We start from the raw sequence: 17,334 nt of genomic DNA, 5'->3' as shown, positions 1-17,334 counted from the left end.
TATAGGTTTTATTTTTATTTTGTACCTATTAACGTTTTAGACTGAGAAACAAAATGCATTAACATAGTAATAGAGAAATGAATGTTATATTCTGTGATTTATTTTGCTAACTGGTCATTTATGGTATTTGTTTGCTTCACTCTGTTTTTGTTTGTTTTGGCCATTTGAATTTCGCTGGTCCTCGACCGAATAAATATTACTGATTGATTGATTGACATCTAAGTGACTGTATCTTAGTACAGTCTCTATGGTAGATTTTTCCTTAGAGAAATAGGATATAAGATAACATATCCAAAAACCTCTGGAGCAGAGGAGAGGTTGAGAGGGTCACTGCAGCAGCTGTTCTGAAAAACTAAGGCTCACCTTCATGGGGAGAATTGTGATAGATCCTTCCATAACTCTTCTGTTGGAGACTTATGCAGCAATTGTGGCCAAAAGTGGCCTCAAGATACAGTCAGAAATCTTGCCAGAACTCACTGTATGTTTGAAAATGGGATGTCTCCAGCCAAACTAGAAGATGGGGACAAATTCACCAGCTCTCAGTTTTTGCCATATGAAAAGAAATACACACTCTCTATATTCATTTGAGGCTTGAAAGTGATTGTATGCTGGATGCCACTGTATTTTGCATTACACCAAGAGATGAAAAAACAAATCAATATATTTACAAAGACAATGAAAAAGGAAGCCCACTGAAACTGGGGGATGATATTAGCATCAAAACAGTTCCATATACAGGATTACCCAAGTGTGTTTGGTAAACATACAAGCACAAAAATAAAACATTTCGTATTCTACATTATATTTACAAGGACGACAGTCAATAAATAGATCAATAAATAATGGCTTCCAGGACAAAGATGAGGTGGATTTCAGCAAGTCCCAAGTGCTTTGCATGAGAATTCTTCTGAAGGGCCCACGTTGGTGTTCTCTAAATCCAACTTCTCTCTCTCTCCTTCTCTCTCTTTCTCTCTCTCCTTAAAAGTAGAAAGCAGTGGTGGGGCATAGTACAGTAAGCCCACGAAGGGCTGGAGACACAATGTCAATTACACTTTCCAAAGAATCTGACCGATTTGCAGCTTAGTATAAATAAAGCACCACCAGGCCTATCGTTTCCCAACTCCCAACACCTTCTTATCACAAAGATTTGCCAGAGAGGTGGAAACTTGACATGTGACCTCCAACGCACGCACGGAGAACTGTCTCGTGAATTGACAGCTCCCCATAAGGAGGAGCCCCTGTCTGCCCGAAGGGCCTTGAAATTTCATCATAGAAGAACCCTCCCCGCCCTCCAAATTTTAACAGCGATGAAAAGGACAATCAGCCAAGTTCTGAGTTGCATGAGGACATTGATACAAAGGAGGAGTTGGGTTCGTATCATGCGCACCCCAATCCGAATGGCGTGTCCAAAGTAATTCTGTGCAATTGCTTTGGGGGATATCTTGATTCTGCTATCTGAAGGGCTCCACTAAACTGAACAATCCTGAGAGGGATGAGGGAGTAGCACAGAACTTTCCAGAAAGAGAATTTGGAAAGCAGAAGTTTTCTAAGCAACATCAACCACTAGGCCAGTCTTCTTTTCTGAGTAAGCAAGGAAACATGGGAAATTTTATGGTTTAAAGTCACACAATGTTTTGCTTTTGGCTTGGTTTGTTGCATGAACCCAGCCAATTGTGGTTTATTCAATAAACCATGGTTAATGAAACCATGCTTACTGATGTGTGTGTGAACCCCATGCGTCACAGCTTAAGAAAGTTTTCTTGAACTTCTTCTCCCAGGAAAAGTCCAAGGGGAATATTTGACGGCCCCTCTATTGGAAAGCAAAGTAATGGTTGGGGGTCTTAGGGCCAAGAAGAGCAATGCCTTCCTTCCAGGACTGGTTTCCTCTCCAAGGGACAGTAGAATTGAACTGGTAGCATGATCGTACTAGGCAGTAGAGAGAGAAATCAAAAAATGCTGGAGAATTCCTGGAGGTAATTCAGTAAAGCCAATTCATATTTTTTTCTTCAGGGGTGTGATAAAAAAAGGCAGCTTTGAGACTTTTGCTATGTTTTCTGACAACTGTTGGCTCAGTTGCAGCGTCCGGAATTTGGAAGGACCAGAACAGGATTGCATAAGTGGTGAAATGTCTGGGATGAACAACTGGAGAGGAAGTTTTGTGATGTTGTGGGAGCTCTAGCTGAAGCTAAGGAGATGCCTCTGTTTGCTGCTGTTTAGGAGGTCAGCTGGTCTCCTTCCATCCCCCTCCACCCCTTTTCTCCAAGCCATCATCCCTAAACCATTGCCCGTCTCCAAGGTCCCTTCCCCTTGTCCAAGGAGTTGACTGCATCTCAAAACTGTTCAGATGGAACCATGAAATCCCACGGAAGCCAAAACACCATGCAAGAACCCCATCTCCTGCTACTATCTGCAGCCACATTCCGAGACGGACATGCCCTCGTAGTTTTGCTTGAAGGTGACGATTCCTTTGTCCAAGAAGAGCAAAGAGATGGGGTCCAGCTTGGTTGGGACGCAACAGGCAGGGGAAGCTTTCTGGGGGTCATTCAAGTGGACAGACGTCTGGACCATGGCATGGGTGGTCGACTGGCTGCCCTCCAGAGGGAAGCTGCAGGCTCCCTTGCACTGGTAGGCATCGTAGCCAGCGGGCGCAATGATCCAGGAGTCCCAGCCAATCTCCTTGAAATCCACATAGAGAGAGGTCTTTTTGCAGCTGCTTCCCTTGGCGTTCCTCCGGATCCTGGAGGTCGAGTCATAGATGATGTTGGAGCTGATCTGAAGCAGATCATTGGGGCTGCTGGAGAAGTCTTGTAGCTCCAAATCCGGCCACTCCTGCATCTGCTCGTGCTCCATCATCTCCTTCAGCTCGTGCTTCTCCTCTTTCTTGGCGTGGCTGTGATCGTCTGAAAACACAATCAACAATGGCTTGTGTTTGGGTTCCAAATTAATGTCTACTCCTCTGTGTCTTCCTGGTTTGGGGTTCTCTGCCCCTCGGTACTCCACCTGAACCTCCAGTTGGTGAGTGGTTGAGTCAGAGTGGTGCCACTTCCTGATGGCTTCTGTCACCTCAAAGGTCTTCCATTCATTGTCGGAGCTGTAAATAAACCTGGAGGCCATCACTCTCAGCTTCCTCTCCTCTCCCTCTTTTCCTCCTCCGTGTTCGCCCTCCAGCACTTCAAAGACGGTGACCTTCCGGTCGAGGTTCCCGTAGAGCTGTCTGTCCTCCGCCAGGGTGTAGAGCCTCAGCTCCGCCATGGTTATCGTCTCGTGGTGAGGGATGGAGACATTGAAAAGGAGAGGATACCTCCGCATTCCATTCAGGCGTATGGGCCGGGAACTATGCTCTGCAAATGGTTTTTAAAAATCACATTATATTTCACATTGATACAGGGTGGATGGGCACCAGTGGTGAAATTCAATTTTTTTTTACTACCGGTTCTGTGGGCGTGGCTTGGTGGGCATGACATGACTTGATGGGCGTGGCTTGGTGGCATGGCAGGGGAAGGATACTGCAAAATCCCCATTTCCTCCCATTCAGTTGGGACTCGGGAGGCAGGGAATAGATGGGGCGGGGCCAGCCAGAGGTGGTATTTGCCGGTTCTCTAAACTACTCAAAATTTCTGATATTGGTTCTCCAGAACCTGTGAGAACTTGCTGAATTTCACCCCTAATGGGCACCCAGTGAAGAACTGTCACTATTGCACAATACACTTCAACCTGACTAAATCTAGTTTTCGGTTGACATTGAGAGGCAGTGCTGGCTTTGAAACCAGGAGACTGTGAGTTCCAACCCCCCTGCCCCCCCTCAGGAATGAGAGCTGGCCAAGTGACTTTGGATCAGTCCCTTTCTCTTGGACCAACCCACTTCACAGGGTTGTTGTGGAAAATAGGGGAAGGAAGGAAGGCATTATCACTGCCTTGAGGTATATATGGAAAAACAGGAGGATAAAAATCTGGATGTTGCAGTTTGGAGAAAGATAAATTGGTTTTCTGCAGCTAAGCTGCTAAGTAGCCCGAGGAGAAAGTTAAATTGAAGAGAAAAAAATGTGGAAGCGATATCACTTTCGAAACAAAAACAGTTCCCTAACTGTTGGCAATGGAGGGGCCAGTAAAAAAAAGAGGCAGACAAACCTATTAATCAAGTGAAGGTTTTGTGACAAAATGGCAAGCTGAGCTATTGCAGAGATATTTGAACATGGTGAACTTTGCTCTTGCACTCTGATGAGGTCCATTTGGGAGCATTGGGTTTATAATTTCATGGCCTTTACCAGATGAAGTTCTAATGTTTTGCAGGTAGCTGCAATAGAGTGCATTGTCATAGAAAACATATTCATAATTACTGTAGCCCAGAGATCACGAAGAAGGCTGATTGTAAGGAGCAGCAGAAATCCATGTAATCCATGGACATCTACACTATAACCTAGTTGGAAGATGTGCCAAGTTCTTGGCTTTTTGAAAAGCATAATTATATGCCTTTATCCTATGATCCATGAACATGAGTATCAGCAGCAACTATCTGTAGTAAAGAATAAGTGTTTTGCACTAAGGCACCTTAATGCTGACACGTTCAAGGGCTCTGACTTACGTAAGTCTTGGATTGAGCTGTTAAAATTCTTTGCAAAAATCATTTTCTGCAAGCCAAAAATATAGACCTATCTGTATAATACGAGATGGCCGTGTGCTATCAAACTGGTGTTTATAAGAACTGTTTTGTGATTACAAAACTGCAAAGAAAAGAAAGCTTTTAGTTTCTTCAAATGAACACATTTGAGATCAATGCATTTGGCTGATTTTTAAATCAGTTTGGTTTCTGTTTTATAGAAACCTGTTTCTGTTTTATACCTTCTGCTCATTCTGAATATCTATCTATTAAAATAACTGATTTTTAAAAGGTGTGTGCCTGCAAAATCCTTCCACAGCCGTGTCAAAAACAAAAGTGAAAAATTACAAAATTACTTGAAATGTGTGTCTTGAAAAGTCCTTGCTTGATAATTAACCTGACACCCTTGGAAAAAAAGAAAGTGTAATTCTACATCTGTAGGACAACGCCTGAGACTGTACAATGACAGCATCTTTAAGGATTTCATCCGACGTTCAAAACTTACACAAAACACCCACATTCTGGCTAAATGTAGCCCAGCCAATCTGAGGACTCCTATACCGCAATTAGCCTGCAATGCAAACGTCAACTAGCAGGGAGATTAGATGTGCCCCATTAAGCAGTAAGTAAAACAACTTAACACTGGCCAGCTGGGTCTCTTAGCTAACATCTTCTCTTTCCAACTTCCTCTCTGCTCCATTAAAACAATAATCTTCCTTTCCTCTAGTTACAACTGTAATCTACAACTAAGAGCCGGTGAGATCATTGGCTACTCATCCCACTTGGTGGTGCCTCCTAAAGTTCTGAAGGAAAATTCAAGAACTCACCTTCGTTTTTGAAGCTTCTAACAATATTGGCAGATGGCAACAAGGTCTTGTCCCTGGCAAACCTATTGTAGAGCTCTAACATGTATTCTGGAGTGTCCACCTTGGCTTCCTCCTGGAGGGGGATCCCCGAGAGGTTAAGTGCCTTCAGGAGCTCGTTTTGCAGATCCTGAAGCAGGGCATCCTGTTCGTCAAAGAAGGGTACCTCTTCCTCCATAAGAGGTACATCTAAGCTGGTTATAGGGCTCCCATCTGCAAGGTGGGCCAGAAGAGAGACGGTGGCCCAAATCTGGAAGGCTACAGACTCCATGACTTCCATCTAAAGGGTCCAAAGACTGCTCTAGCAAGTTTGCTCGGGTGCGGTCTGTGGCTCTTTTATCCCCCCACAAGGGTTATATACGGCTTGTGTCGCTGAGGGTGGACAAGTTTGGAGCTTGTGATTAGCCTCTCTCCCATTCTTGTTCCCCACACCCCCTTCGTCCAGGTCTCAGTAATTGGACGTGGCCTGCGCTGTCTCCTATGGTAGCTTTCCTTCTCTTATCTCCTCTAGTGTAAGCTGTCCACCAGATTTCTGCCGCTATCTCACAACCCCCTTTTCTCTTAATGAGCATTTTGTAAACATTCCACATTTAGATGCTCCAAAAGAGATGAATGATTTTTCCTCTTTGCAGAAGACCTGATTGTCCTTCCCACATCCCACCCCTCAACTACTTTTGGCTTAGCTGACTGCTTTATTTTATTTTTTTAACTCTGACTCTTGTTTGTTGCATTTTCAGCTAAATGTGTAAGGGATAATACCTCGGTGTCTTCTTCGTCCTACACGTTTCTGATTTACGGGTGTGACCTCCTTAAAGAGCTGGGGGGAGGAAGTGATTGAAGATAAAGATTTAAAACCTGTGATGATTTTGGGATGCTATGTGAGGGCTTCTTGCTTTAGAGAGCAGTTTCCATGGTCAAAATTAAATTTGTCTATTGGGATGAAACAGTTGCACGATAGTCTAAATTGCTCATGTCAAAATACATACGAATCTATCCATCTGTCCTTCCATCCATTCATTAGTTCATTTTTCTCTCTCTATTAAAATATACCTAGACTGGTATTTTTAAACATGTTATTAAAATATTCCAAATATTATACATATCACAAAAGGGAACATTTAATCATTGCACTAGGTTTGTACATATGCAAGCAAACCATGATTAAGACGCATTTTAAAAAAAACGGGTTTAATTTTCCCCACGTAATGGCCCTGCCAACAGTACATTGCCTTCCTTCAGGCTAGGGTTGACTGCAGTTTGTGGTCAAAAAAGCCAGTAAGATTGTCTCAATGAGGAATTTATCTGGTTTTTATTGGGTGTGATACAGACATTAAAAGGGGCGGAGCTTCATTTATTAATATAGAGGAGTAACAGAAATTAAATTAGAACAAAGGAAACCAAAAAGAAAGATAGAAAAAAAAAACAGAAAAAGCTAAAAATGCAATGAGAAAATGGAACTGAAAAAATAAAACAGAATCATAGGACTGGAAGGGACCTGTAGAGATCCTCCAGTCCAACCCTCTGCTTGAGCGAGAGTCCTTATACCATCACTGTCACAATAGGCCTGATGCAGTGACTCTGGGTAGCGTATCATATAATAAAAGTAGAAAAAAATACTACAAAGTGATTAAAGTTAGGAAATGTAAATATAAAGCTAATAGGAACCTCCATATTGATGAAGTACTTGGCTTATGCCAATAGCAAGAGCACTTCGACTTATATACTGCATCACAGTGCTTTACAGCCCTCTCTAAGCGGTTTATAGAGTCAGCCTATTGCCCCCCCCCCCTCAAACAATCTGGGACCTCATTTTACCGATTTCGGAAGCATGGAAGGCTGAGTCAAATGAGCTGGTCAGGATCAAACTGCTGAATGATGCATTCTAATCATTGTGCACCATCAGAGGGAGGGAGGGAGGCAGGAAGGAAGGAAAGGAGGGAGGAAGGAAGGAAGGAAGGAAAATAGTAATAGTACTTAGACGTATCTATACACTGCTTCACAGTGTTTTGCAGTCATCTCTAAGCAGTTTTACTACTCATTTTACTCACCTCAGAAGGAGGAAGGCTGAGTCAACCTTGAGCTGGTCAAGTTCAAACTCTTGGCAGTGGGCAGAGTCAGCCTTCAATTCTGCATTCAAATGACTGGGAAACCATGGCTTAGAATGATGGATTCTCTAGTCTAACTGAATATTTGTATTCTCAGTGGGAACACATTTCTCCCAATGGTATCTGCTGAACCCTCAAATGAAACCAAAAATTATCACTTTTTTAAAAAAAATAGCCAGTTTCAGATGAGAATACAAGCATCTCGAGAATTTTTGGTGCTGTCGTATGAGAAGACAAGGGCAAGATTAGCCAAATCTTGTGCTATTTGGCAGTTTCATGTAGTGTGAAACAAGAGACACACCAAACTTGCAACCCAACGCTGGACAGAGCTGTGTATGCTAATCATAAGAGGAAGGTCCTTGTTGAGATATCAAGACGGCCACTTCTGGTCATACAACTGGGCTTCAGTTGTAAAAAAAATGTGAAGAAGACAATAGAAGGAGGGACACAGTGATTGTTGGCCTTGCTCTGTTGACATTCACCCATCCTTGCCTTTGAACCAGGAATGGTATGAAGTAGCTTAAAATGCAGTCAACAAATTTGAGCAAATGCAACATATTTAGCTGTTTGATGAATGAGCTAACCATTGAGGAGATAAAAACTGGCATGGACAGTGTGCTGGACATGCGATGGAATAAATATGTCGAAGAGTGGCTTCCCATGGGTTGTATCTCAACCCTATCCCTCCACTCTCCTTTCCTCTCCATAAATGGTTCACATTGTCACTCCTCCCTTTGAAGCAAAGAAGTCATAGTGAAAAGGGATGTTACTCAAAAGGAAGCATGCAGAGTAGATCTGGTCCTGTCAATATTTCTAGTTCTTTGTCCTATGGAGCTGCAATCATTAGCTTGGTATAGATCAGGGTCACCAACTTGGTCAACTTTAAGCCTAGCGGATTTCAACTCCCAGCTGCCTGGGAATTCTGGGAGTTGAAGGCCTCCAGACTTAAAGTTGACCAGGTTGAAGACCCCTGCCCTAGAGGGGCCATAGCTTCCCTTTTTTTTTTAACCTATGAATTGGCCAGCTCAGGAATTCTGGGAGTTGAAGTCCTCCAGGCTTAAAGTTGATAAGGTTGGAGAGCCCTGGTATAGATGATAATGTTTGGAGTGAGAAAACAAACGTTAGGAGAATTGTGGTGGTCAGGGGATGAAGATGGGAGCTACCTGAAGGCTTTTCCTTCCTCCTCTGAACATTGGTGGATAATCTGGGGAACATCATCTGCAGGAATTTAAATTTAGACATCACCAGGGAGCCCAACCCCACGAGAATAAATTAGCTGACTGAGTGCAGCAGAAATGTGTCATTGAATGGCGCTTAGTTTTTCTTTTGAGATTATTGAAAGTTTCTCAGGGTCAACGGAACAAAGAGATTGTTGCTTCTGAAAGAGGAGGAAATTCTTGCAAGACATTTCTGGAATTCTCCCACTTGTCAATCCCTTCTTTCGTTGCAAGTTTGGTATTCATTTGGGTGTCTGATAAGGAGGAAAGAGTCTTGCTCATGACATTGACAAAAGCAAGATGGCTGGCCAAAATCTCTGCAGAAATATCTTACTTATTCCCCGCCTTCAGCTGTGATGTTATTTCAAGACATACATTCTTATCCTTCATGAACATTCCAGGGAAAAACTCTACGTACTCTTAAGTGGTAGAATTTCCCAGATGCCTCAATCAGCTTCTCTCAACTTCCCTTTGACTTTGAATGATCAAAGGAAGTTGGAAGTCATCTAGTCCAATCCCTGCACAAGCAGAAGTGTCAATATCATTCCTGACAAATGGCTGTCCAATCTCTTTTTGAAAACCTCCAGTGATGGACCACCAACTTCTGAAGGCAAATCATTCCACTGATTAATTGTTCTCACTCTCAGGAATGTTCTCCTTAGTTCTAGGTTGCTTCTAGGTTGCTTCTCTCCCCGATTAGTTTCCATCCGTTGTATCCTGTCTCACCTTCTGCTTCTTTGGTAAATTGTTAGCCCCCCATATTTTTGTGATAGCCCCTCAAATATTGGAACGTTTCTATCATAGATCCCCTAGGCTTTCTTTTGACTAATCTAGACATACCCAATATTAGACAGACACATACCCACACATTTCCTTATGGGTATGGAAGCATGGGCTGGTGGTGCTGCAATTCCCTGTTGGTTATATAATTACATTGCACAACACTTCCCGAACCGCTAGTGTGGTGTTTCTCAATCTTGGCAGTTTTAAGATGGGTGAACTTCAACTTCCAGAATTCCCCAGTCAGCATTCGCAAACACATAGCACAACACTTGAGAGCAACTGCATCAGGACAAGATTCAGCTCTCCATCTGCATTTAAAAGACACAGGCCACTCTTTGGAAGTCAGCAAAGTCCACGTTCTGGACAGAGAGGACTGCTGGTTTTAAAGAGGTGTGAAAGAGGCCATGTATGTCCAAATTGAACAGCCCTCTCTCTCAACAGAGGGGGAAGGATATGACATCATCTATCTCCAGTCTACGACACAATCTTTTCGGCAATGCCAGGAAGGTGCCACACCAGTGACGTGCGGTGAGGATTACGGTTGGTGAGGCAAGAGCGCGGCAGCGGTGAGAAGCAACATCCCCGCCACTACTGTGTCCAATAGGCATCTCGCGTTTATGTCCGCCATAAACACGAGACACCTGTCGGACACAGTGGTGGGGATGGAGGAGGCGGGGGCAAGGCGGCGGGCGGTGGTTGTGACGGCGCCCAGCAGAGAGACGTGCACCAACCTGGAGCGGGAGTTTGGGCAGGTGGGGCCGGTGCGGTGGGCGGTGGCCGTGACGGCGCCCGGCGAAGAGACGTGCACCGGGCTGGGTTTCATCAGCTTCTCCCTGCCAGAGGACGCGCAATGGGCCCTGGGCGAGATCCGCATCTTTGGCGGCCGCCGGGTTAGCCTGGCGCTGGCACGGCCCAAGAAGAAGCGGAGGGCGGCAGGAGAAGGCGGCGGCAAAGAGGCCCTCCGGGAAGCACCAGAGCCCCCCAAGCCCCCCCCCCAAGAAGGCCCGGCTGATCGTCCGCAACCTCAGCTTCAAGCGGTAACACATACACAGCAGCAGGAATGGAGGAGGCGGGGGGTGAGGCGGCAGCCAGTGAAGAAAGGGGAGAGGAGGAGAAGGAAAGGGAGAGGGGAGCAGGACGGGGCTCCAGGTGGGGGGGAGAGGAGAAAGGGAAGGGGGGCACATCAGGCAAAAGAAAGAAAGCACCAGCCCGCCAGCAGAGGCGGGTAAAAGACCCGCTTCTGCTGGCAGGCTGCCCCTCTTTTCTCAAAGAAGGCTGCCCTCCCTTCCTCTCCCCCTTCCCTCTCTTCTTAAACAAACTCTCTCTCAAATTGAGAGAGAGTTTGTTTGAGTGAAGTGAAGAAAGAAACACGCATGTACGCACGCACACACACACACAGAGAAAAATTACTCACAATAAAAAATTACTTACAAATTAAATTACAATAATTTTGAATTCCCCCCCCTCCCTCCGTTCGACCCACATACCTTTTCCAGCTGTGTCACAGAGGATTTCAACTCTCCTCTCGTCCGCCATGATGAAAATGTAAAAAATGTAAAAAGAAAAAAGCAAGACCTGCTGCTCCCAGAGCAGGAGGCGAGAGAATCACGTGCCTCCTTTGCATAAGGAATTTTTCACCTTTTAACCCTTGCTTAACTCTGCTCAAGTGATCATAATGATAGTCTAAAGGAGGCACTTGGTTCTCTCGCCTCCCCTTGCAGTTAATCACTAAGCAGAGTCATCCACTGTGACTCTGGCAGCAACTATCTCTGCCTTTTTCCTTTTAATTTTTTTTCTTTTCATCATGACAGTGGTGAGACCCTGCCTCCCCTGCCTCCCCTGACTGCACGTTCCTGTGCCAGACCCATTTGCACTCTGCTTCAGGTGACCCTGAAGGTATGACCAGGCTCAAAGATTTTTACAGAGTTTCAGAGTGCTAATGATCAGATGCCTGCAAAGAATATAAATCCTTCCATTCCCCACCATTTAACTCAAACAGAAGAAGCTTCTTGGATGAGAAGCGAAACATTTTCAAAGGAACCCCCCCCCCACTCCCCCAAAAAATTTCAGTTGACTTTTAAATAGTCCCTTTGGGACAACCACCACCCAGAGGGTTGAGAATCTCCATAGGCATAGACTCATCCTTAAAGTTATCAAAGTTAGGAAACACTGCTAACTAAAGTGTCTGTGCAAAAAAAAAAAACATTACATCTGTGTTGGGGCAGTGGTTAGAATGCAGTATAGCAAGTTAACTCAGTGCTCACTCCAGGAGTTCAATCCTGAGCGGCTCCAGGTTGTCTCAGCCTTCCGTCCTTCCGAGGTGGGTCAAATGAGGACCCAGATTTTTGGGATCAAGAGGCTGACTCTGTAAACCGCTGAGAGAGGACTGTGAACCAGTATAATATAAGTCTAAGTTCTACTACTACTATTTATTCCTTCCTGTCTTACTCCCTTTCTCCTCCTTTCTGGTGCCACAGAGTACAGTATTGCAGGCTGACTCTGCCCACTGCTGGGAATTCGATCCTGACTGGTTCAAGTTTGACTCAGTCTTCCATCCTTCCGAGGTGGGCCAAATGAGGACCCAGATTGTTATGGGATAATAGACTGACTCTGTAAACTGCTTAGAGAGGGCTGTAAAGCACTATGAAGCGGTATATAAGTCTAAGTGCTATTGCTATCTTCCTTCCTTCCCTCCCTCCTTCCCTCCTTCCCTCCCTCCCTCCCTCCCTCCCTCCCATTAGAATGCAGTATTGCAGGCTAACCCACTGCCAGGTGTTTGATTCTCACTGGGTAAAATGAAGACCCAGATTGTTGGGGATAAGAGGCTGACTCTGTAAACCACTGAGAGAGGCCTGTAAAGCACTGTGAAGGGATTGCTATTTCCCTCCCTCATTCCCTCCCTCCCTTCTTTCCCAGTGGTTAGGGTTAGGTTTAGTATTGCAAGATAATTCTGCCAACTGCTAACAGCTCGATCCTGACTGACTCAAGGTTGACTCAGCCATCCTTCCATCCTTCCCAGGTGGGTAGAATGAGGACCAGAGGTGGGTTGCTCCTGGTTCGGCCTGGATCAGGCAAACTGGTAGTAGCGGTAGCGGGAGGCTCTGCCCACCAACCCAGATGCCTCTGCGCATGCGCAGAAATGTTGCGCACGAACGTGCATGCACAAGCAAACTGGTAATAAAAAATGGAGGACTGTAAAGCACTGTGAAGTGGTATATAAGTCTAAGGGCTATTGCTATTGGCAGAGGAATTAAGCACCGTTCCCCTGTGTCTCTGTGCATTCTCCCGGCCTTTGCTGGCTGAAGCGAATGAGTGTGCAAGAGCCTTGCGCGTCAGTCCTTTTCCCAAGCCAGCCTGGCAGACCCAATTGCTCAAGAAGGTGCCGAAAGCCGCTTATCTCAGGAGTGCATGGAACAACCGCTCTCCCATCCCATCAGCAGGCCGTGGGTGCAAGAAGGCAGGCCTTATCTGTAGCAGCGTGCTCTGGATTAGCTCTCCAAGTAATGCCCCCAGAGACATCAAGCGAAGAACCGGTTTCTGTCAAACACCTCCAAACATTCCCTGGGCAAACGTGACAGTCACCAATGTTTCCATTTAAAAAAACTGTACCTGTTCCCTGTTGGGACGTCAAGTAGGGCAGTGAAATATATTTAGCTGCTTTGTTTAATAGTAGAAGTTCTTCCTCAATGGACAGAAGGGCAAAGCTGTCATGCACTTAAAGGTGCATAGAAGGACGGGAACTACAAAACCCCTGTCCTATTGTTCGGTATCGTGTGCCACCATTGAACTTGTAGAAAATGTTATTTGTAGCTCAGAGTTGTACTATGGGGGTCTTTTTGCTCTCTGAGCTTGGTGGTTTCCTTGCAGACGACCCGTTGCATCACTGCTTTAGCACTGATGATGTTACCTAGTTTGGTAAGGCAACGTCTGCAAGAAAACCACCAAGCTCAGAGAGCACCGAGGTACCTGCAATTGGACCTAACTGAATTAAGGAGGAATTTCCAACCATGAGAACAATTGTTCCATTGCAATGAAGTGTTTGCCTTTATGTTTGCAAGAAAACATAAAGTATAATGTAATTTGTAGCAAGCCTCTGGCTGGACCACTTGTTTTCTAGATGTTTTGGTCTGATCTGTTATATTGGCTTTTAATGAGTTACAGATAGTCCTATTTGTATAGGCAAATAGAGGGAATAAAAGACCCAAGGGACAAATATAGGAGGAAAACTAAAAAGAAAATAAGGATCAGAAGTGGGTAAGAAATGATGGATAAGAAAAAATAGAATAAAAGAATAATTTTATGATTATATTTCAATAATGTGTATTAATATCAGAATTATACAGGTTGGATTATTATTTTAGCAGTGTGACAGATATCAGGATAATATTGTAATATAAATGGATATGAAGAATGGGAAAAATAGACTTTGAGTGACTGTACTACTAAATATGTATAACAATATGAATAACAGTGGAACTTACGGGGCGATTAGGGAATATAAATCTAAACATGTGTATCAGTAGTAGAATTATATGGATTGAAGAACTGGAAAGAGCACGAATAGAAATACCTTAAATGTATAAACAAGATATTGAAACTGTATAAGGAGATATTGAAAAATGGAAGAATGAAGAATGGAATGTTGATTTAACTATGGAAATATGAAAACAAAGTAGGTGGAAAACACGTCTTTGAATATTATAGCAATATGAAAGGGGGGGGAGTCAAAACGGGGATAGAAAATAGTGGGGGGAAATAATTATTATATATTAATATGTTAAGATATACAAAAGGACAGAAAGATAGTTCAGAAAGGAAGGGTGATAATAAAAGACATGTATAAATAATATGAAACAATAGAAATGAAACGTTATATTTAGGAATAATAAGAGTATGTTTATGTGTACTGAAATGTATGTTACTCAGTTACCACACCATTCATGCAGTGATATGTATAAAGAATATTAAAAAAAATGATTGAAAATAAAAGATAGTCTTCAATCTATGACCACAACTGACCCCAAAATTTCTGTGGCTAAGCAAGACAGCGAAGTGAGTTTTGCCCCATTTTATGCCCTTTCTCGCCACAGTTCTTAAGTGAATCACAACAGTTGTTGCAATAACAACACAATTGTCAAGTGAATCAGCCAACCCCGTTGCTTGTCGGAAGGTCACAAAAGAGAATCAAATGATGCTGAGATGCTACGACTGTCACAGATATGAGCCAGTTGCCAAGGTTCTGAATTTTGATCATGTGACCCTAGGGATGCTGCAGTCATGAGTGTGAGGAACGGTCATAAGTCACTTTTTCAGTGCCGTTCTAATTTCAAATGTCACTGAATGAATTGTTGTAAATTGAAAACTCCTTGTGTTTTTCTTTTCCCTCTAAATCTGAGCCACGCTGCATAGAAAAGAATTGTGGGAAGCTGAAGGAATATAACTTATTTATTCCCAGCCACAAAAGAATTCAGCTCCTGGGCCACCATGAGAAGCCTTTGCCACCTAGTGGTGAATTCCATTTGCTTTGGCTTTTCATTTTTGATTAAATAAGGGGAAGAGGTTTTGCATATTTACTTATTTATTGTATTTTTATACCGCCTCTCTCACTGAGGCCATGACTCTGGGCAGCATACCATATAATAAAAGTAGAAAGCATAATGCAAAGCCATTAAAATTAGGAAATTTAAATATAAAGCTAATAGGAACCTCCATATTGATGAAGTACTTGGCTTTATGTGGGGGAAATGGCAATAGCAATAGCGCTTAGACATATACTGCTTCACAGTGCTTTTACAGTCCTCTCTAAGCGGTTTACAGAGTTTACTCTTGCGCCCAACAATCTGGGTCCTTGTTTGCTGACCTCAGAAGGACGGATCTTTTTGATTGCCTGTTTGCATTTTTTTTCTTTTTCTTTTTTGATAGAAGCCCTGAAGTTTTGAAGTTTTGAATATTTTTTTTGTTTTATTGCCCCTCTCTTTTGGCTTACTCCCCCCTACCCTTTTGTAATATTCAAGATATATATGTGTGTATGTATGTGCATGTGTGTGTGTGTGTGTGTGTGTACGTGTACGTGTACGTGTACGTGTACGTGTACATATACATATACATATATACATACATACATACATACATACATAGATACATATATATATATGCGTGTGTGTGTGTGTGTGTATGTATGTATGTATGTATGTATGTATGTATGTATGTATAGACAGACAGACAGACAGACAGATATAGATATTTTCTCTTCTTTCTTCACTCACCCTTATCTCTTATAAGATCTTAACGCCCCTGACTATCTTTTCTCTACCTCTTTTCTCTCTTTAAAAACAAACAAACTGGGCCTTAAAACCTGGAACTGATTGGAAAAAGTGGCCAAGATTTTCACTATTTTTTTTCTCTTTGCCCGTCCCTCCTATATTCTTTATTTTCCATATTCCCTTTTTTTCTAATTTTAATCCTGACCGTATCTGTTTGCTTCCCTACCTAATTTCTACTTCCCTTCCTTCTCTTTTCTTTCTTTTCTTTTCCCCTTCCTTTTTTATAGATAACTACAATTAGATTAAGCCTCAAAAAGAAAGAGAATAAACCAGGAAGATGAGCTGGAAGGTAACACCAGTGGGCTCCACTACTACTACCCCTGCCTCTTCTCCGGCAGGTGGGCAAAGATCAATACAAACAATGATTCAGCAAGAAAAAGAGAAGGCTACAACACTAGAGACAATTATGCAAGCAATACAAAAATTACAAACAAGCACCGATGAAAAACTACAAAAATTACAAACAAGCACAGATGAAAAACTAGATACGCTAGTGAAGGAGTCTGAAAATATGGAAAAGAGGATGGAAACAATGTATCAGCGAATCAGAAACATAGATCAGAAACTAGATCAAACAGAGGGAAAGATTGTAACTATACAAAACTGGATTGTCAAACAAGAAGATAGAAGGCAAAAAAATGCCGAAAAAAAAGGAGCAAAGAGAGAAGAGGGATGAAGATCTTGACAGTCGATTGACTGAAATGGAAATAGAAAGCAGCGCAATAATAGGATGGGAGATGGAGCATTCTGAGTATTTTTAAAGATAACAGAAGAAAAGGGAGAGAATTTGCCACAAATAATATCTGAAATCTTTATGGATGTGTAGAGATATCTCAAGAGAAGATGCTGGATTATATAGATGAGACGTTTCGAGTAAATACAAGATATGCAACGAGAAACTCTCTTCCAAGGGAAGTCTATGTAAGATTTACTAAAAAAGCACTAAAACTACAAATATTGCAAAAAATACAAGATAGAAAATTAGAATACAAAGGCAAGGAGATTGTAATTTTAAAGCAAATTCCTAGAAGAGTGCGAGAAAAGAGAAGAAAATACCAATTTTTGACTACAACCCTACTCAAATTAAGAGTTAATTATAGATGGCTGATACCGGAAGGTTTAATATTTATATGAAAAGGACAAAGATACAGAATTGATACAATTGAAAAAGCAGAAGCCTTTTATACAGAACATCTGAGAGGAAAGGCTGAAAAATCTGGAAAAGAAGAACTTCTGGTGCAATTGTTAGACATACCTATAACTGAATCTGAGAAGGTGGAAGGGGCCGTAGGTGGGATTGACATTGTAGAAGGTGCTGTAGGCAGGGTAGAAATTAGAGAACAACGGGAGCCAAGAACAACTAGAGCTAAAAATCCTAATTATAAAATATAAAGACGGAAGGAACAAAATTGCTTTCCATCAATGTAAATGGACTTAATTCGGTAA

General features: G+C 42.9%; 1 protein-coding gene across 2 annotated transcripts in view; it reads right to left on the bottom strand.

The window, feature by feature from the left end:
- The window catches only part of LOC106556661 (bone morphogenetic protein 10), a 43,751-nt gene continuing 26,417 nt past the window's right edge, over positions 1–17,334 (bottom strand). The window contains exons 1-2 of one of the 2 annotated variants that reach the window (XM_014058525.2): positions 5,425–5,773; positions 1–3,341 (exon numbers count right to left, since the gene is read on the bottom strand). In XM_014058525.2, the coding sequence (XP_013914000.2) occupies positions 2,404–3,341; positions 5,425–5,740 (1,254 nt within the window). In that variant the 5' untranslated portion in view covers positions 5,741–5,773 and the 3' untranslated portion in view covers positions 1–2,403. Of the gene's footprint in view, positions 3,342–5,424; positions 5,774–17,334 lie in introns of those variants that run through there. The other variant, XM_087706054.1, reaches the window with a different exon arrangement.

This window comes from Thamnophis sirtalis, unplaced genomic scaffold, assembly GCF_051295495.1.
Source record: "Thamnophis sirtalis isolate CommonGarterSnake01/CBP01778 unplaced genomic scaffold, rThaSir2_p1.2 scaffold_2, whole genome shotgun sequence".
Lineage (NCBI taxonomy): Eukaryota > Metazoa > Chordata > Lepidosauria > Squamata > Natricidae > Thamnophis > Thamnophis sirtalis.
This window is presented reverse-complemented; position numbering and strand designations above follow the sequence as displayed.